The sequence below is a fragment of the Sitodiplosis mosellana genome, unplaced genomic scaffold (assembly GCF_009176505.1).
Source record: "Sitodiplosis mosellana isolate CC-2019 unplaced genomic scaffold, AAFC_SMos_1.0 Smas_scaffold_1, whole genome shotgun sequence".
Classification (NCBI taxonomy): domain Eukaryota; kingdom Metazoa; phylum Arthropoda; class Insecta; order Diptera; family Cecidomyiidae; genus Sitodiplosis; species Sitodiplosis mosellana.
The window spans coordinates 7,480,656-7,503,369 of record NW_022595244.1 but is presented as its reverse complement, the minus strand read 5'-3'; the positions used below and the strand labels follow the sequence as shown (position 1 = coordinate 7,503,369).

Here is a 22,714-nt window from a genome sequence, read left to right as displayed (position 1 = left end):
ATAAAGTAACACACAGTCGCGGTGCAAATATCTGGTTGAATATGTGGTGTGCAGTACAGAATCGACCAGTAATTATTAATCGTTTTCATCGTTCGTGTTTTTATTTACAAACCATTTTTTATTCAAATGCGCCGAACAACCGATGTTAATCCTCTGCAATGGCCGCACGAAATGTATTCCACATTTAAACAAATTTATTATGTATTATTATTATTATTATTATGGGCACTCTTTATACCTACCCACGTGTGTGTATTTAGATTAAACATTTTCTCGGTCGTGCGCCACGCGCTCGCGCTCATTCTCGCTAAATTCCGTTCATTTCCTGCGGCTAGTGCATTTTCCTGGATACCACATCCATTGCAAACAACGAGAGAAAGGGGGAGATCGCGCACAGCGACGGCGGCGACGATGTTGAAACTGAGATTTTTGTCACCCCTTCAGGCTATTTGCCATCCACAACACTTTTCCTGCACAGACCCAATCCCGGTTTTTTGCTGACGATGATGTTGCAGCGATGCTGTCATTTAAGATGGATTTGTGTTGCATCGACATCTCGATGCCCATGGCCATTTCAATATCATCATTTTCGAAATTCTAACGAACGTGACTAAAACATCAAAATGCACAGTGATAATTTGTTTTACGTACAAACCACTGAAATGCGTTTCTCTCTCTCTCGCTCTCTGCCGCTCATCATTGATGATGAACAAGCTATAAAATAATTATGAGTGCATTTACTCGTTGTTATCTAGGCGTTCTTGAATTCCATTTGATTGGATTTCTGTGCGTAACTACACGATCGATTCATTTCTCGTGATTAATATGCCATCAACGAAAGAAGAAAAAGAAAATCATAAAAACAACAAGCAGCTTAAAAAACTATTGGGACGATGAAGCAAATGAAGTGGTACCGAAACTCATTTATGTGAATTTGTGCTGGGATTTCAAACAATTCCGTGAACTGAACAACATACACACAACTCCACATCTCGGTCTCTGATTTTGGAGAAGAATCGGCCGTTTGTGTGTGTGTGTGTGTGTGCATGCACCACGTTCGAATTATTGTGATTTCCATGGTTAGATATGCACGAACAGCAAGCAGATATGACTAATAATGTTCTTCTACTCCATGTCTCTCTCTCTTTGCTCCGTTTATTTTTTTCTCCTTCGTCCTCCTTTTCCTCATATTCGTTCGATTCGTACGTGTTTTCGCTTTCTTTTCTCGATGGTTCGGTCCATTCACAGTATCGGGTTTCTTTGGTTGTGGGCAATGCGTTCGCATTGGCATCGGCGTTTGTCTTGATTGGATTTGTTGTGCACATTGTGTGACATGGTAATGCGATGAATCTATGACTAATTTAGTTAACAATTCAATGGGCACACTGCTGTGCAATCTGAATAACTTACCGAAATGATTACGACGGTTCCCGTGGCACTCTATTCTTTCTGCTGCTTTCTCTCTCTCTCTCGCTTTATGGCTATCTCGGTCGTTCTCTGGCTTCATCCTAACTATTTCGTCCACTTTGATGGAATCATTTCGTATTCGAAAAAAGTTTTCATTCACCAGATTAAGTTATAGCACAAAACCAGTTACAGTGCGGTGCCGGTCTATCGCATATGCATCTCAACGCTCATGAAAAATCCAAACTAATTCGGCTAATTGATTGACGAACCAAAAAGTTGAGAAAAAAAAACACACCGTTCGTATATGGGTCAATCATTCATTCTTCTTCATCTCATTAGATTGTTTTCACGTTCGATCGTGATCACCTTGTGCTGCACGCACCGAAATCGAAGTGATGATTATGCATCGTTTTCAAATTGCTGCCACGTTATTCAAATGATGGAAACAGTTTTTTTTTTCTCTTTTTTTCTTTTATGATTTACATTTATGTATATACATATATTGTATCATCGTGTGTGTTTTTCCTAAAATGACCGACTCGTTGAATCCACTGATTTATTCGATGGTAATAATATCGTTTACCAATGACAACCGAGCCAAATACTCAAATTCGATGCGGATTACATTGTCGCAACCAAAAGCTGATCACATGTTTACCAGTATCAATCACATCGTTTTACATTCGAAATGTTTTGTTAAATTCATGTTGGAAATTGATTCCAATCCAAAATTATGAATTATGATGAATGTCTTTGATTAGCATGACGAGAAAATATACACATACCACATACGTGTGTGCTGGCAACAAAATGGACTTTCCAAACCATTTTTATTAGCCAATTTCGGTTTGATTTCACCAATTTCAGAAGTTTTTAACTCACATTTTCTCTGTCTCTCTCTGCTCGCTTTGATTTTCAAATGTGTCGAAACCATAGAATAAAATTAACTTGAAAAATTACACTGGGTTATGTTTGTTTGCGTTCCATTTTCGGTTAAAGTAATATTTGTGTCATTTGCGGTTGAACTCACCGAACGATTACACCATCCATCGTTCCATTTCCAGCAATTATAATTTTACATTTACTTACTATCTGCGGTAGAGAAAAAGAGAGAGTAGCTCCAAATCAACGGTTGATGCCCGTTAGAAACTTTTCCATGGAATTCTTTTGATTGTACGACCGAATCAAAGAAGAAATGTACAGCAAAATTGTTCAGATTGGCTAATTAACATGTGGTTCATTCTATCCGTACGTACGAACGTACGTTTCTTTTTTTTAAATCACAAGATAACGATGTTGTTTCCGAGAATGAAGTAAATCGTAGAAATTGTATCGTAACATTCACTGTAAATCTCAGCAACAATAATGATTCGGCATTATATCCATATCAATTGGCCGGCACAAGCAGCGATCGAACCGAAACAACAACGGGCTAGACAGTAAATGGAATACCGTTATCGCAAATGGAAAATAAAAAGAGAGAAAAAAAGTTTACTTTTCAAGACCACACACCACATGTAGCTCATTGGTTCCGGCTGAAAAGAAAAAACGCTGTCGAAATACGAAAATATTCGGGTCATCGCCAATAAATTGAAGAGGAACTGAAAAAAAGGTAAACAAAACACCACAATTGCATACCATACTGAAAGGTGTGTATGTTTTTTTATTCTGTCTCTAATAAATGGCTCATTACATTCTTACCGACAGTATAAATAGCGTGTGCGGTACCTTTGAGCCTCGCTACCATTTTGCATTCTAGCACGTTAAATATGTGTCTGTCGGCAGCAATTCATCATCTCGTCATGACTTATTAGCCCCTTCGCGATTTCAACCGACAGACATTAAATGCAATTAGCCCATCGCGATAAACAGCCATTATGTTGACGTTGTCGTTGTTGTTGATGAACATCTTTTGATGTTTTTACGGTTAACCGTAAGTCATCATCGTTGGCTGCGTCGATCGTCAAGCACTTGTATTTCAATTGGCGTAATTACAACAACCATTTCAATAAATAGCTACTCAAAATCAAGCCCAAGTTTACAATGTAATCATCATGTTTTGACACGTGTTAACTGCACGACAATCAACTGATAAACCGTGCAAGCACCTGCACACCATTGGCAAACTGAAGCGTCCGTGTCGCATTCATAATGACCGCTTATTTAATAAAAGTGAAAGTGGTAATTAAATCGAATATTTGCAGCGTTTGTGGTACAACGCAGTAAATGATATGCCATTATAATTATTATCGAGCGCGGTTTTATTGACAATGAACACCACGAGTTCGACGATGGATGGCAAGACAAACAAAGGAAAACGTTTCAATTTTTAATCGGATTTGCATTCACTTCTTCTCGCGGATAAAACCAATTTTATTATTATTTTCATAGCTGGTGGAAATTGAAAAAAAAGGAAATCCATTCATCATGGTTTATTGGAACATAAAACCCTGAATATTCGTATAAAAGTTATCATTCAAACCATTTTTTGTTCAAATTTGAGTATAATGCATTCTCCAACACAATAAACAATTGCTGAATATTAAATTTTTTATTTGCACTTTTTATCAGATCGTCAATTTGCTGTGATGGTTTCATGCAATTCGCAACATTTTCGCATTTCAATTGGCAATTTAATGTAATTGTCAGTAAACCGCATGAATTTTGATGGTTTTAGCATACTGTATTTACTTTGGGAAACAATTTTTGGGTTTTAGCATAATTGAAAGAATATTTTCTCAAATTTCAAATGAAATTGTTTGAAAATGCTTTGCAACATCTATCCAAATTCTGTTGATTTTCACTACATGTAATGAACCAAAGTTGGAATTTCTCGGTCAAAATTAGAAAATTACATTTTCGTTCTGTTTAGTGTAATTTGTATGCGTTGCATTTTAATTGAATAATCCGAAAAGTCCGATGGGAATACGGTTAAATTAATGGTATTAACTCAATATGATGATAACAAAAGAGGTTACAGACAAATCCAAAAATGTAGTCAACATTCAACCGTTATCCAGAGCTGTCATTTTCTAATGAATGAACCAAATACCAAATTTTGACGAGTATACTGCAATATTCATATTTTATAGGATTTCGGATAGAAATGACTATTTCCAAGGAAAAATGAAACTATGCCAACGTCATAATAGGGTAGAATAAGGTTTTGTTTGAATATAACATGCCAATTTTCTATTTTATGACCAAATCACCTGAAGAAATGCAGAATTTTTAGTGAAGTTCCGCATTCGAAGCGTGTACTGTGCGCTTATAGATTGCATGTACTGTGTGTTCACAAAGTAAATTCGGGGTATTAAAAGTGGGTTGAAAAAAGTGTTGCTCGAGTCTAAGTTTTCGTACTTTGCCAGTATCGCATCCAGTGCCGGCGATAAAGTGTCGAGCATAGTTTGTACTGCACACACACACATATACATTCTCTCTGATTTCAAACCAGATTTCATATGTTTGGCTTTTGGTTGCACAGGAGCAAACAATGTATAATCAGCTCGCACACACACTGACATGGCAGCTACTCATGAAACGGTTGAACATCAACACAAAAAATATATTAAATAAGAAAATAATATGCAGCACTTTTGTCGTCCGTTTCATGTCTGAGCGGCGGCGGTGGCGGCGGCGGTGGTGCACAGGTATTATTCTCCCGGTTTAATATTTGCTGCACATAAATTTCCAGTAAAGACGATCATATAAATGTATCACTGTTATTATATCTCGCAATGCTTTTCGTTCATTTCCCATTGTGCTGCACATTTTGTTGGGATATACGAAGAAGCGCTTGTGCTGGTTTGTTCGCTGCCGCTGCATGACGGCCGGCAACTCAATGAAATTTTGCACACGTATCTATTTATTCGCTTTCAGATGACACACGATATTTCTGCCAGCGAGATACGAGCATTGAATTTTCCCATCGGCTGTGAAAAATACAGCTGAAATGGTTATGATGAGCACACTAGACACCGGATCTCGAGAGCCAAGACTACGATAAATAACAGCATTTTCTTACTTATTTTATGATAAATAAATGACAAAATGTATACACAATCTTCTTTTCGCATTTTTTTTCACTCTTCGCTTTCTTCGACCGAAACCATGTATGTTTGATACGACTTGCGTACAAAATGAACGCGACCTGGTGTATTCAGATTGCTCTGTGTTCAACAAGAGACTCATGTTTTCATGTCATTCTCCTCAAATTATTGTGCTGAGTGTTGTAGTTGTCATTGTTGAGAGGATGCTCCAGATTTATGTGGAAGGACTTTATTCCATCTTCTTTCTCCTCTTGTATGACGAGTGGTTTTTTTCATCATAATTTCAGTATCTCGTTTCATGATTTAAAAGATAATTTTCTAATTTGATTTAATTTTGTCATATTTCCTTCATTATTCAGAAAAAAGACGACCAAATTGAATCCAATTAGGAAAGTTTTCTCTAAATTATAAAACGACACGGGACACGAAAAAAAATATATAATAAAAACACAGCTTTGAAAATAAGAGGAAGAAAAAGGTACAAAAAGCACGTGTCTTTTATTTGAGATTTGTCATTATCCCGGATCCGTCGACGGAATGTCTTGACGAATTTTAATTTACCCTGGTCATGGACAAATTGCTTAAATTAGTAGAGTGTTTGAGATGTCCTTCGCGGTTAGCGTTCCTCTCAATACAGAATTATTCGACGAATGAATTCATCTGATGACAATTGTACCCACTGCGGCGAGAGCTCATGGCTATTGAAATCCGTTTTTCTGGAAAAAAGCACGTATACCTCACCCATTGTTCAGGATCGTCAGTGAAATAATAAGGAGAATTAAATTAGTCCAATCGTCGAAACAGAAAAATTGACTATAATTGTAGAACAATCGGAATGTGACAAACGCGACCATTCTTCGCCAAAGAACCAGATATCTAAGACGGTGCTCGCAGTAGAATGCGCAGCGAATCTGAAGTTGATGGAAAAAATGTGAAGAATAAGAAGATTCGCTTTTGTTTAAATTGGAGAGAACGGAAAAAAGACGCTTCGGAAATGATAACAAGAAATCGTTATCAGATTCCCGCTCGCAACCACGCGGCGAAAACAATAGAAGATATAATAAATGAGACGCATATTTTTTCTCTATGTCTCTCACAAAATGACGAAATTTTTTTCTCTTCAACAATTCAAACAAAATGAAAACTCCTTTAATTTCCGTCCGCCTAATTCTAATCTAATATTCAAAGCCATTGTGGTCGTATACGAATTAAATTTCGTTATATTTTGAATAATTTATTGTCTAATTTTTTCTTTGATCTCTTTTGTTTGTTTACTTTTTTATTTGCTAGAAATGAAGAGAGATTAACGTTTCTTGATGCGAACAACGATACCAAATGAATGATGGAGCTGATTCTATCAAAACGATCGCAAAAAGAGCGAAGCAAGCTGAAGAAACAACACACTGAACTAACAAGGCTATCGAAGCTATTGCCAGACGATCTATACAAAACAATTACGCGAAAATCACGATGCTATCGGTAAGTGTATAAATGCTACAAATATTTGTTGTTCATGGTATGAATGTGGGAAGCAATAAAACCATTTTTTCTTGTTTGTTTGGTCGTCAACGAGCGATAAAGATCTATGGCACTGTTGACCACAAAATTGGCTATAACTTTTGTTTGAATTCTGACACTATGGCGCTGTTCGCATAAGCACGATTGCGGAATTGTTCACATTTGGTTCAATCAATCGATGGTTTTTATTGCTTTTTCTTGGCAATTTGTTCAAACAAACACCAATTTTATTGAAATATCGCCACGTTTTTAAGGTACGAAGTAACGCGCGAATAGGAGAAAAAAATTGTGTGCAAACAAAAAATCGTAAGAAATTTATTGCAGCCATTCATGCCGTTTACAATGAAAAACGCTTTCCTGTTCGACAAAGGGAGGGTACAAAAAGGCGGCAGTCAATGCTGGAATTTCATAGCTCTTGTTCAACACTTGTTCGATGAGCTAGTGAAAAAGTCACAAAAGCCACAGGTGTAAAATAAATATTTCTATAGCCGAATTTCATTAAAATTACGTGCACAATGTTTTCCAAATGGCTGAGAATTTCTCACCCAATTTTTTTTTTGTAGTTTTCATACAATGGCCACCACTGCGTTGTGTCGTCACAGTGTAACACACACCGCGTGGCAATTGATCGCAATTTGTTGCGTGCATTGCATATTCCTTTTTTGGGGGTCGAATTATCCAGAAATAGCAATTATTATCATTTTGCCGAGCGTTACGTTCGAAATAATCGAATTTTAAATTGTTCAATGTTCAACACGCACACATACACAACAGACAGACACATAAAAATCGAGCTACTGTGCTGAGTATGCACAATTGCATCAGCTTCGGTTGAAATTGTGTCGTTTATCCCTCCGAAAAAAGAGGTGAAAAAGAAACATGATTTTTCCACACCACTTGAGCAACATTTGTTGTGCTCATGGATTTCGCTTGTAACCGAGTTTTTCACATCATGAAGTGACGTTGCACAGTGCAACTTGCACTTGATGTACTAGAAAATTAACAGCAACAACAATTTTTTTTTTGGGTATTTAAATGATCACTTCATAGTTTCGTGTTTGTGTGCAGCGGGAGCGTTGCAAGTTTCGGGTGTGTTGCACGCCGGTTAGGAGAATGCAGTTGTTGAACTATCAAAAATGTTCGTTATGCACGGCTTAGCACCATTGTCACTCAACTGTATACTACAATTATATCCACTGTGTTTTTTTTTCTGTTAATTGTTGGTCTCGCTCATTGCGCAGGATGTTTTTCTCGAGGCTTTGTCACCTAATACCCAGAGGCAAACATATTTGCGTGTCACTGTGATGGCGTTTCACGTACAAAGTTTGCATTTTCGGCAGCTGAATTGCATTCCCATTCGAGAGATTAAGTGGTCGTAATGATTCCATTTCACTTTCATCATTTGTGATAGTTTTCGATGGGAATTTTTTTCTGCATACCATCAACAGAAGCAAAAAAAAATTGTGGAAATGGTGAAAGTATTAAATGTTGTGTGTAATTACATTATCAAATAAAAAAACTTCTTTCGAAGTAATTCCTCGTGACGAAAGCGAACACAAAACAGCAGATATCAATTTTAAAAAATCATTACGGAGCGATTCTGAAATTAGTTGGAAGAATGAAAAAAAGCAAATCTAAATCGCTCCGAAATGATTTTTTAAAATTGATATCTGCTGTTTTGTGTTCGCTTTCGTCACGAGGAATTACTTCGAAAGAAGTTGTTTTATTTGATATCAGTTGTTTTGTACCCGAAATTATTTTTCTCAACAAAACCAACTAACCCTAAACAAACACAAAGTGGTGGGTATTGAGCCAAAGAAAATGAAACTTGAAATGTTGTAGTTAAAAACCAAGCATTGTCGCCTTTTTGAATAAAGCAAAATCAGCGCGTAGGTGGGAAAGCAGACTCATGAGCGTGTGGACTCGAGTTCGAATCGCACGCCGGAGGAAAAAAAAATTTTCAATTTTTTTTTCGTTTAAAAAAATTTGGTTTTTGGACAGACAGATGAAATTACATTTTGTTTTGATGAAATTACATATCGCTTTTATACTAAGAAATTATCACATGTTTAGTTTTTTCATGACGAATTTTTTTGATTTTGATTTTGATTTTTTCATGAAAAGTACTTTTTTGTGTTTTTTGTTGATTGCGTGGAATAAAAAGGCTTGGTGAGGGGCTGGTATCTGAAGGAATTTTATTCATCTGACCGCAAAAACACTTTGGTTATGATTTTGCCATTGTTGACGGCAACAAAAATAGGTTTTAGTTGATTTTTTTCGATTTTTCATGTTTTTTCCAACTTCTAATGGCTATATCTCGAAAAACAGAGTTTTCCCAGATATAAGCTATATGTCAAATTTTAGCTCTAACTTGGGGCTAAATTCCAGAGAATTTTTAAAAAAATCGTCGGAGCCGTTTTCGAGAAAATGGCCGATTTATGCAAGGCCAGGTGACCATTTTTTTGGGTTTCTGCCCATAAGACCATGCCAACTCAATTTTTCAAATCGAAATAAATGTCATTCAATAGCTGGCCTCAAGACCTTTCCAACGATACCCAAAAGTTTGAAATCGGTTGACTGGGTTAGGCACAGTGATCATTGGAAAGAAGGCCATATTTTGAATTTTCAAAGGCCGGCCAAGGCCAAGATGGCGGCCAAATCAAAAAATGGCGGAACAAAAAAGTCTTAGTTTTTGATATAGTTCAATGCCTGAAAGTTTGAAAAAGATCGGACAAAAAATACGGACAGACGGACGGACAGAAAAAAAATTATCTCAGAATAATTGGTGGAGACGCCAAAGAAATTTTTTAAATCGTCATAACTCATAAACGGATGGTCCAATTTCGACGTTCTTGGGCTTGTTGGAAAGGTCTCGACAAGTAGACTCAGAAAAAACATGTTTTAAGATAAACGGGCCGCGTTCAACACCCGGTAAATGGGAAAAACTGATAATTGTACATAGTTTTCAGGTGGCTATTTCTATGGAGGCGGTTGGTCGATTCCCAAGTTTGAATGCATTTTCTTGGCCTATGAGCCAGGGGCTTTCTAGCGATACTTCATTCATACCAGATGGCCTCTTAGGAAAAAAGTTCGAAATTGCGTGTATATATAGGCGAGTTCGACTTTCAGCACAGAGGTGCATTCGTCACTCGCGCCTGCTGTCGCCGGCTGTGATATATTTATTTCTTTATTGTGGAAAAAGTTTATTGCTACAATTAACAGGCCCGAAGTCCTTTTACAAATTGATAGCTGGATTCATTTTTGTTTTTATTTTTGTTTTTTTTTTAATTTTTGATTGATTTAAAAAAAATAAGGCAGTAGATAATTTATGAAACTAAAATTAATAAGATGAGGGAAAAAAAGTATTCTCTTATATACAAATTGAGTAGTTTCCCCCTAAATTAATTAGCAATGTGTATGAGTGATTAGAGGATGCAAGTGTTATCGGAGGTTTGTCCATTGTTCTGGTGGCAGCGAGTGAATGATTGCACGTTTTATAGTGGATATTGAATTATTATTTAGATCAATGTCGTTGAAATAGTCATTATGCTGTGTTTTAAGTCTCAAAACAAAAGAGTACATTTCAACATTGGTATTGACAGCTCTCAAGTAGAATAGAGGTGTATGTCTTGTTGTGCGTATCAGATTGTGTGGCAATCTACCCGATATTATTTTATACAAAAAGAATTCATCCGAGAAGAGCCTTCTGTTAGCCAGAGAATGTATGTTGAGATGTTCAAGTCTAGATTCATAGGTACCCCTTGGAATGTTGAATTTGAAACAAAGAATTTGCGTGAATTTTCTTTGGACATTTTCAATAGCAGTGATATGACAATGAAGACAATTAACACGTGAAATGTTTAGAATAAATTTCGGTACGAAAAATTTAATGTGAATAATATATAATATTCGAATGAATTATTAATCGTTTCTTTTATTTTTAACAAAAATATGAGAGACCATTTAGATGATTTTAAAAATACGACATTTGTTTCACATATTTAATAGTGAAAAAATAGCCTTAATAGGTGGTACATTGAAAAAAACGTTTGAGTTTTTTTTCTTCATTTTGTACCATGTAATTTTTAGGGAAAATGTGCACTATCACACATTCTTTATGTGTCTCACTATTCATTTCTCTCTATTTCGTTCGTATTCATCTCTCAGTAACACTATATTACTTCTATTTTCAAATGGGTAAAAGTCTACATATTTTTTGTTGTTGTTGTTGTTATTCAAATTTTTTTTTTGTTCTGCACGCGAAAAAGAAAACAGCTTTGACATCGAAATTATTGTTATTCATAGCTACTCTCAAATAACTTAATTACATTTGTTGTATGATTTTTTTTTCTTTGTTTGCATTTGAATTGTTCACATTTAGCAAATGTATGTTTTTTTCGTCTATTCTTTTTCTCTTGTGTTTTAGCGTTGCTGCTGCGTTTATCATACATATATTTTCTTGTCTGTTGGTCAATTTTTTTTCTGTCTTATTTTTTAGAATTTTTTCTATCTATTGGTTCTTCTCCAATTATTCAGCGGCTCGTACTCGTCTCTGTGGAGAAGAAAAAAATTCGTTATTTCTAAGTAAAGAAAAACAGGATGATTTCTCAAACTTAGGTGGATCCAAAACGCAACTGGCGGATCGAATCGATAATATTTCAATCACATCCAATTAAAATAAATAAATTTCAACTTGTTCATTTTTTCTATTTTGCTTAAAAGCGCACAACATGAAAATACGATTCAATTCAATCAAATTATCCTTGGTCGATGCCTTACTGCATGGCAGACCGAAGAAAACGCACATAAATTGCAATGAGAATGTGTGTCAAATAGGAAATTTATATTCAATTTATCTTACATGCATAAACAGCATCGTTAATGGATAATTTGTTAACGATGTGTCATCCGTTTCTTCTTTGTTGGTGGTTGATAGTAATCATCTGCGGATTGCGTCACCTTGAATGAAAAAGAAAATGTATACATAACATTTATTTGAAATAAGAGCATATTTTTCGAGTACCTTTTTCTGTGCCAAACGGGCCTTTTTCTTCGTCAGGTTGCTGTGTTGAGCCGAAGGCGGGATTGAGCGGGATACCTAGGCAGAGAACAAAAAAATGTGTAAATTATTCTTTTTATTTTCATAATGCTCCATGAGTTTTCACAAATTCAATGGGTGACATACCTTTCAGTATTGAAATTCCATTTGACAGCATAACTCGCGCCGCATCCGTGTCACGATGCACCGTACAAGCATGTGCGAAATTTTCATTCTGAACTCGTTGCAGCCATGGTCCATTTTCACGCGCTCTCCACATCTTTGGTTCAGGCAACACGTTGTTTGTATCCGATAAACAGAAATGACATACGGCATAACGATCTGGCGAATCTGCGATGTCTAGTTGGCCAAAGCATTTTGAGTGCAATTGTGTGGTGTTTCTCTCCGGTATAAACATAACTTTGATGTGTGGGGATTTTATGCACACTTTTTCAATGAGCTTGATTGGGCAACGCATGTATCCACGAATTGGGCTGTTTTTTGTGATTGGTGGCCGGGCTGATATCAGCAGTGTGTGTTTATAACCAAACGTAATTCGTTTTACTATTTTCTGCATAGCAATTTGTCGCTTCCGGTACTGGTTAAACTTCATGGTGGCGATTTTATTCTCTTTTCGATGTGAGGAGAATTTTGTGAACACTTTCAATTTGAGAGTGATGAATGATGTGAACTGGTGGCTTTTGTTTGACTGTACTTCGCCGAATTCGCGTTGCGCGATCATCATTTCGCTGTGTTCGTAGTTGAGTCGTTTTCGATGGACTTTCATCAATCTTGCATAAAACGATTTGTACCCAATTATGCGATAGTATTTTTTGCATGTTAGCAAAGAATTCGTTTCTCGCATGTCGTTCAACGGCTCAGCCGATACCGTGGCCATCACCACTTTTGCTCCGATGTCATTTCCTTTGATGACTTCAAACTTGTTCTCCGCAAATTGTTTTTTTATTGTTGACAAATGTGCTTTCGTGTAGATGTCGTAATCGAAATGTTTGTCCAGTTTCTGTTCACGATAATTTGCCTTTCTTTTTATTGAGAAGGAAACGGAATGACCGTTTGTGCGGATCGAGTAGTTGAATTGCTGCCGTACTTTTCCCAGTTTTTTCAGCTGAAAGCACTTGTGCCACGTCATTTTTTTCATTGCTGTAGAAATTCCGCCAGTTCGATGGACCGGTAAACGCATTGCATTTCCACGGTAACTGTTGATCAATCGATTTAAGCCGTACGTATCGACTTGCATGTGGTGGAGTTTTATAAAAGCTAGCTTATTGTGTGGGATAACCATAAATTTTGGTAGTTGAACATCACCACCACCGTTGCGAACTTCTGCGTTGTGATTGCTGATTGCATTTTGTATGCGGATGAATGGTGCAATCCATTTATGGAACTTTCCTGGTTCGTCCGGTTCAGTCAATGCATTTCTGTACAACTGTGTCTCCATTACCTCTTCGATGAACATCAACAAGTTCTCGTCGCACATTTCATCTGAAGATCCTTCAAACAGATATGCAAAGATTTCACCGATGCGTTGCTTGCATTCATCTGCACTGCTTTCATTTTCTGGGAGATACAAAAAATACAGCCGACATAGTGATTTCAACGCTTTCTTTGCATTTCGGCGGACCGTTTCAAACAGATTTACGATGTATTGATCGTGACCGAACAGCAAAATTTGATGTAGGCCGTTTCCCTCAATTCGAGAAATTGAGTGTTTCCGTAATTTTGCAGTGAAGTACGTGTAGCGGTGTATTGGTTCTTTGGCAGTGGCGTTGGTGGCTTTGTAGCATTCATGAAAGTACTTGAACAGGTTGATGCTCTTCTTCTCTAAATTGTCCAGCCACTCAGTGTCGTTTTTACGAATGGCGTCGTAAAAACGGGCATGTATATTTAATGAGGCGAGGTGCACTATTTTCGAGTAACGCCATGCAGCGTCATTCAATCGATCGAAAACAATTCGGTTTTTACACCATTGCTGTTGAAGTTGTGCCAGAATCTCCACTTTGATTTGTTGCCGCAATTCTAAGACCTCGGCTCGAGACAAATCCAATAGCGGTAGCCCGGAGGAGAGACGCTGAATGAAATTAAGGACAAAAACACCACAATCGTTTGTCCCCCATGCTTGTTGCGGGCACTGAACAATCTCGAATTGATATTCCGTATTGTCATTTTGGATTTCGCGCAGATACGCTGTGATTCGCAAACTGAAGGAAAGTGCGTCTACTTCATTTGCCATCGAATCAAAATACTGCATTTTGTTATTCAACGGATCGATGACTAACAGAGTCCAGTGGCCCGAGAGAACGGAGCCACTGTGTACAGGGATATAGATAGGCTCATGAACATCATGAAGTTTCACGAGTAGGCAATCATATTCGAAGCGTCGAAAGATTTCCGTTGGTTGGCCTTGATCATCTCGGATTTCATTCGGCACACCAAACTCATTGTACACATCGTACAGTGCAGCACTAAATTGACCAGATACGCTCTTGTTTACATTCAGGATCAGGTGTTCGATGTAGTAGTCCATGACTGCTACAGCGAGGTCTCGTCTTGGGCGTAAACTTCCCAAACCATCGTCGTTATTCTCGTCGTCGGTCATCAGAATACGGGCAAAGTCATCGATGATTTGTTGTTGTTGAACACCGGGGTGCTGCTGCTGCTGCTGCGGTTGTTGTTGTTGTTGCACAGGTGACTGAGATTGTTCTACCTCGAAATGTTGAAGAGCTTCTCTTTGTTGGTCCACGATAAACTGAGCCATTACCGCTTCATCTACTATGTTCTACTCAACCGAGCGCCTCGCTGGCAAACCCGTGATTTGTTGAGAGGAGTGTTCAATACCGCTCGATGCGGAACTCATTGAGTTTCGTATTCGTAGAGTTTCGAGTGTTTGGTTTGGTTTCAAACTGAGCATTTGATGGGTAATTACATTTATTTTTTTCATTGTCATTAAATTGCAAGCATAATTTTTGTTTGTTCGGCCTCGTTTCGAACAAAACAGACGCAAGGTGTAACACGGCATCTCGTGTGATCTATCTATGAATCAGCCGGAAAAAACAAATAACCAAGTGAATCATTTCCACTAGAATTCTTCAATTAAACTTTCCATAATTACATTACTTCTTTTTCTCAATAAGAAAATCTTCTAAAAAAGAAAGAATGTTTACTTGTTTTTTTTCTTCAATTTCAAGCAATCAAATCTTCAAGTCAAAAATTATTCAATTTGAAACGAAACAAAATATGTATTTCAATAAATGAAGAGTTTCCACTGATTCCCCTTGCATACATTGTAATATTCGGTGAGTGCCACTAAAAAAATATTCACACTCATCTAGTGCGTGAGACGCATGGTCACTCATTTAGTGAGTGAGACGCACGCGGATGAGATGAAGCAAAGCGAAAGAGAAGCGGGCAACTCCATACGAATGAACGATATAGCGCGCATACATTTCGTCACTCCGTCGTTAGAATACGGACACAAACACAAACACGTAGTACTCTCACGCACTAGATGAGTGTGAATATTTTTTTAGTGGCACTCACTGAATATCACAATGTATGTCCTCTTGTGCCCAGTAGCTGATATCGTATCGATAGCACATTCACTGATGGCGATCGTAGTACAGTCTATGTAACCTCACAACTATTCCTGAAGGTTTCTGACAATCATATTGAAAAATACTGAAACATACATCATTTGTTTGATTTGCACAGCTTTTTGGATTGGTAAAATCATACGTTTTAGTTATTTTTTTCGACTAAAGCTAAGTACACAGTTCCTCGTGAAATGAAAAAATTTCTCCGGTGAAATTTTCACCAGTGATCTTTGTATCAAGTTTTTTTATATTCAAATTGCAAGTATAATGATTTTTGATGTATAAAACAGTTAGCTGCTATCATTATCAACACAATACATCAATAAATTTGTGTTTTGAATTTATTCTTCTATATATTTCGGTCACAGCAAATTTTTTCACGGTCGTGAAATTTTTTTCTCGTGCATTTTGCACGCGAAAATTTTTTCACGACCGTGAAAAAATTTGTAGAGGCGAAAATAAATAGAAGAATAAATTCAAAACACAAATTTATTGATATGTTGTGTTGATAATGATAGCAGCTAACTGTTTTATATATCAAAAATCATTATACTTGCAATTTGAATATAAAAAAACTTGATACAAAGATCACTGGTGAAAATTTCACCGGAGAAAATTTTTCATTTCACAAGGAACTGTGTACTTAGCTTAAATCACAAAATTCATCAGGTAGATAAAAACTAAGGTTGTTTTGAAAAAAATGCAGAGAATATTTGTATGCGGTAAAATGAAAATGAGACATTCTGATCTGGGATGATTTTATTGGTAAATACCATGCCATTTTTCCACCTACAAAAAAGTATTTGCAGTTTTCTGTTTTGAAGTTTTTCAATAGTTGCTAAACAAAACGAGAGAGAATATTCAATGGAACTTCGAGATACGTCAATATCAAAACTTTGAATCAAATCGTTCAACTGATTTTATGATTTATGATTATTCAGTCGTTTTCAGCTTATGTTTTTTTAAATTCGGAATTGGAATAAAACTTTGACGTTGGAATTACGGTACCGACCATCCGCATATGTCTTCGATAACATCGATGGGCGATTTCCAAAACACCAAATACTTATATGAAGAAATAAAAAAAAAAAAATAAAAAATAAACCAACGAAAGAAAAGATCGCGATGAAATATGAATTTCTAATGAGCATTCGACGGTGTGTAACACGCATTCGCGCAACTCATAATGAGCTCGGTGTCTTTTTGAGTTCATTGCATATCGTGTTACGTCACAACATATCGTATCGTTTCTAATGCCATAATAAAGCACTCGGTTTTACGCTTCTTTCTTCTCGTAATTTACCCGCTTTTAGAACAATAAAAAAAGAATAAGCGGCCGAAGCAAGCAACGGAAATTAATGAATAAAAAAACGTAAGCGAAACGAAAACGGAATAGACAAGAATATATGAACGGAAAAAAAAAGAATACACACAACGATAATTACGACAGGTATTCTGTGTGTGCACAGCCGTTACCATTGTTCCAAATGAAGGAGCATGACCAAAACATGGTAATAGCATATGTGAGCGTATGGCTATGGTTGAGACCGCATTATGATTACATTCATGCAAGTGTTTGTTTCTATTCACCATCTTTAGAAATTCAATTATGTTTCAGTTTGAATTAGCAGCTTCTATTTCGAAGTTGATTCTTTTTCCTATCTATTTGTTTGCTGCTTTTTGAAGTTTCCATTTGAAGTGAATTAAATTGACGTGCGGCGCAACCGATGATGTTCTTTATGTTTGAAGAAAAAAAAATACAGCGAGTGGGAGTGGGTAAAGAATGAACGCAAAACCGGCGGCATGATTGAATAAATTTTCCTCTTTTTTTCTCGCTCTGTATGTATATGTCGAAGAAGTGTATTGACTTCTGGTAATTGAGCGAAGTCATTTTCTGTCAAGGATTGCCATAATTCATCTCATTGCCGTTGCATAAAAGATTCTATACCATTTTTTTCTTTGGTCGCTGTTGATTGGGTCGAATCTTGGTTATACTAAATTCATTGTGCTTCATTTATATATAATTCTATGTGATCTCAATTTTAACTTGGGCTGTTGCGAACTGAATGATTTCTGAATGAGTTTGATATTTTGTAGACGGTTTTTGTGCTGGGATAATATGCACTTGAAAAAGAGAAAGAGATAGAGAGAGAGAGAGAGAGAGAGAGAGAGAGAGAGAGTGAGTGGATCCATTATGTGCACACCCCAAAAGAAAACCGAAAAAGCCATATCATTATGTTTTTTTTCATTCATTTTTTATGGCCTCACCACATAGAAAAGGGTCTGCTGCCTGGTTTGACAACGTCGATTTTCGATTGTAAAAGTTAAATCGATTTGAAAGATGCTAGAGATAACAAATAATTCCAAACTCCTCATAAATGTTGCATCCATTATGTGGGTGAGTTAGTGTGTGCTGGCTGGCTGGCTGGCTGACCACAACATTTTTGCTCTTTCAAACTTGTGGTCTAATCATAATGTAATCCTGCAGTGGGGGGGCCCAACATCCATTTCAACAACACGATCTTGACTATTTATATTCGATTAGCATGTCAAGTGGCTTTTGTTGATGCTCATTGCAATTCAATTACGCTCCACGCATTCTTTGTTCGCTCAAGTTGATTTAATTCCATTACGAAAACATTTTCTTGGGAATTATTCACAAAATGTTTTCTTTCTTTTCCATCATCGTCTTAATGTCGATTCATATATCGCCTGAATCATTTCAAGGTGAAATCGAATTGTTAAGAATGCTCTTTTAAGACGAAATAAAAATGAGTCGCATTTCATTCCATAGAAATAGCATGTAATTCGCTAGAAATTCTTTGAATAATTTCATGTCAAAATGAAGAAATCAACGCAATGAAGGCAGAAAAAAACAACAACACTAACATAATTTCGCAAGAAATACATAAAGTGTTTCCAGTTTCTCATACATGCGGTAAAAAGTGATTCGTACTATTTCATTAGCGATATTGTTGAGTGCCATTGTTTTGAATGTAGTAATTAAATTACGATGTACTTTTTTCTTGTGTGTGTGTGAGCGTTTGTTTTATTTTTCTACAACTTTTTTCTACTTCTTCTTCTCTGATACGTGAAGTGACGTGCGTGGGCCAGTTTCGAAGCGACAGAATGAACAATAGTCTCTGTAAAACTTTCGAATAAATGCTGTGTTGGCCACAAATTCAATTACCGGTAAAACAAAAGGCTTCCATAGACAATTCACAGATTTTCATCAATACCGGAAGCCAATCGAAAGTACCTCAGACTCATTCAATATTCAATCTAGGGGGAAAAGCGTCGAAATGCACCTTTTATTAATTCGCTTCAACGCCTACCGTGTTCCTTTTATTGAATTGGGAGAGACATTGCCGCTGCATACACACACGCTATATTCTTAAGTGAAAATACACCGTTTGGAGAGAGAAACAGACAGAATGAGTGATGGTGTGTTGGAACGCCAATGCACAAAACCTCTTGGCGAACAGCAAAGTCGACAAGAAAAACATATTCACCTCTACGGGCAGATGGCTAAAGCGAAAGATTTTCGACTGGTTCACTGCACACCATAAATATACTCTCGGTGTTTGTATGTCTGTTTGTGTCTCTTTCATCGCTACTGCATGCGCCATTTAATTTTTGCAACACGAAATCCATTGTTTCCAATGGATTGTTTCACTGAATTCCCAATTTGTAGTTTCGTAAGAAAGATCCAAGAACTGTACCGAACTGTAGCACGAGCTCGTACTACGTATTCATACACGTGCACTCTTGCAACAACCGACAAAACAATAATAAATGCATAAATTAAGCACATTTCACATATTTGATTATTAGAGTGCAATATGCGGTAAGACAGACGAAGCGAGGGTAATAAACGTGCACGCATAAGCATATACACAGGTTTCCAGTCATTTAGATTAAGAGAAAAGAGATTGCATTTAGATGTTTTGCATGGCTTAACACGATCCATATCGCCGCACTCACTAACTTATATAAATACAATAGATGAGCAATATGGAGAAGAAGAAAAAGAATGAGGTAGAATAGTATACAAAAGACATGCACTCGACGATTTCAAAGTGGATTCAATATAAACTGTGTGTTTAATGGCATTCGACTTACAAAAAAAAAAACTTATAAATATTCACAGTTCGGTTGCTTTATTGAGTATAATGTACGGAAATCGTCATATTTAGAGATAGAAAAAAAGAAGATGAAAATTTGTCATGCAAAGCTGAACACGGCAGCGTCAATTTTCTTTGCTCATTTCTGACGAAAAAAACAACAACACATCAAAATGGTAATGATCTATTAAGAAAGGGTTCCAATTTCTGGAAACTTCTGAACGAATTGATGATAGCGTTCATGTAAACATGAACTCTCTGATAAATGAAACTTTTAAAAATCATTTATGATAGCCCAAAAAAGTCAAATGGTTCGACTCAAATCCTGTCAAATAGAACATGTATTTGTGCATAATGATTGATGGCTTTAAATTGGCAGTGAAAGCGCGCACACATCAAAAATCAGTGATTTTATCTCAAAAATGCCGGGGTGGATGGTAGTCAATGTGAAACTCAGAACAACAAGCATTCATAAATCATGAACCACTTTTTCGGTAATGGTGAAAGTTTTAACATGACTTATCAAGCCATTCAATTTTTCACCTATTTCTTTTCTCTGCTGTGTACACGACACACAACAGAAAAGAATGAAAACTTTCCCCACGGGCCAAGTATGGAAAAAATGCAACCGGTGCGCTATTGTCTGAGCAAGCATTTTAAAAACTTGAACGAAATTAAATGAATAAAACATTTCCAAAGTGAAATGGAATAGGAAAAATTGGCCAAGATGAAAGTGTGCAGCAAATGGCGAGTCATCGTCATCATCGTCGTCTTCGTCACATGACAGACAAAAAACGGAAATCAATTTCACAAGAAGGAGCACTTGACACTGATTTCATTGTTAATTAATTTAGCTGATTGCAGCCGTTTCCCATCATAACGTGAACCATTCACTTCAGTCTTGTGTCTCAGGAGAGAAAATATCGATTTGTCGTCAGCATTCAGTTGTAAAGTTGTGCAATGAGGAATCAACATGGAACACTGGAATACGGATTCGATACAAATGATCGAAATTGGAACTATGGGAAGAAAAAGATATAAAAAGTCCAAGAAGTCGTTTCTTAAGCAGAATTATCGTTAAAGAATCAAACCTATTCATGAAGCAACAAAGAAATGCATCGCACGCTCGACAATGTTTACTCTTCGAATGTTAAATGGTGAACGCGTCAAGTTGCAACGAGTGTTAAGTAAATGTGTGCATTAACAAGCACGAACTTTGTTGTTGATTTGAATCGGCCGTTTCTGCAGAAAAATCAAATGATTTATGGTCTTAACAATTGCACTCGAACGATTTTGCCTGGGCGGCTATTGTGTGCTTTCACTGGACAGTGTGAGCTCACGCTTGTGTGTGTGCGCGCGCGCGCAATTTTAAACACGCGCAACAACTATGGAATGTCATAAAGTAGGAATATTATGAGGCAGAATTCATTCTTGAAGCTGAAAAAAGCCGCTCATATAAATCATACCATCATCATTATCATTACGAACACGTGCTCACACTCCTTTTTTACGACGGTCGATCATATTATTTGTTCTATGAATGATTTTACTGCATATGCTTTCAATGAAGAAAAAAAATGTTGATTTAAGCTCATAGAGCAAATGGCTCTACATATTGTGCACACGAACTGTGACTACTTTGCCATATTTATTTTGTTGCTTCAAGACAAATTGTCGTAAAGCTATTATGTGTGTATGTCAGCAGCGGATTAATGGGATTTTGCGAATAAAAGGCGCTCAGCAATCGGAAATCAAATCACTATCAATGATTGATAATAATATGCATCGAGATATTGGTCATCGTCTATCGTTTATCGGTGTCGTTGATTTTTTGAATGAATGAACGAATGAATGTTGAATGAATTCTATTAATAGCCTAAATCAGAAGGCGAACAATGAACTCTGAGAACGAGTTAATTTAATGCGAAATTAATTTGATGATATTTTTACGTAAATTTTGCCACTGGTGTACAGAGAAAGAGAATGCTCGTCATCAATGGTTTGAAAAGTTGGACGGAAACGTGGTTTTGCAGTAAACGGTAGAATTCATGTTCCGTGATTCCGATTCAGAGTTCTTCCATCAGCGACTCGATTATTTTGCGGATGCAATAGCAAAGTTAAAAAAAAGAAAATTTATTTCGCAAGCAATTCCCCAAGCTACGAGCCGGTACATTCGGCGCATTACTTTCATTATCCCTTCACGACAAGTGAGAGCGAGCGATGTGATGACAGCGTGCATTGAGGAAATGATAACGGATCGCTAGTCACAGGGGTATTCGTAACGTTGTTTATTGAAGTGTTTATAAATGTGTTTATGTTGCCGCGTGCATGCGTGTGTATGTGCGTTTCAAGCGTGTTAATCGACCAAGAATCAGTTGGTTTTTCTTTAAAGCATCGTATGGGCTTCGTTTCTTCATTTCCTCGACATAACAACATGATATTCTATCGTACATATGGTACATGGCCTGTCTCTGCGTCAACTGAAAGTCTCATATATTCGGAAAAAAAATCAAGTAATGATGTTAGTGAAAGTAAACCATGAACAAGAGAGAAAGAGAGAGAGAGAGAGATGAAAAAACACACACCACTCCATTTCATTTAAAAACATAAATTTCTTCGGCGTATTCATTTCATTGTAGGCACATTTCCTTTGATTTAGTGACTCGTTTCCACCTTCTGCATTTGAATAAATGACTTCGTTCAGTATTACATTTCCCTTCATTATACTCGACTGCTGTCGCTGTGCCATTTACGTTCTTTCTTGTAAAATGTGCGTTTTTCTCACTGCGCACTCTTTCTTTTTTTGCTCTTGTGTGTACGTATGTGTCTTGCCTTTGCCAATTTTCCCAGTTTTTTTGCCTTCTTTCTTTTCGCGTGCGCACACACTTGTTATTATTCAAATAACAACGACGATGAGAAAATTTACATCAATTTTTCATCGCTTCTTCTTTTTGAGCTCTAGCCGTT

The 22,714-nt window shown here is 36.8% G+C and overlaps 1 protein-coding gene across 2 annotated transcripts in view; it reads left to right on the top strand.

Annotated features, from left to right (window-relative positions):
• Positions 1-22,714, top strand: part of LOC129573246 (putative uncharacterized protein DDB_G0292292) — a 70,099-nt gene that overhangs the window by 24,278 nt on the left and 23,107 nt on the right. Inside the window, exons 1-2 of one of the 2 annotated variants that reach the window (XM_055453618.1) lie at positions 2,897-3,019; positions 6,747-6,935. In XM_055453618.1, the coding sequence (XP_055309593.1) occupies positions 6,796-6,935 (140 nt within the window). In that variant the 5' untranslated portion in view covers positions 2,897-3,019; positions 6,747-6,795. Of the gene's footprint in view, positions 1-2,896; positions 3,020-6,746; positions 6,936-22,714 lie in introns of those variants that run through there. The other variant, XM_055453628.1, reaches the window with a different exon arrangement.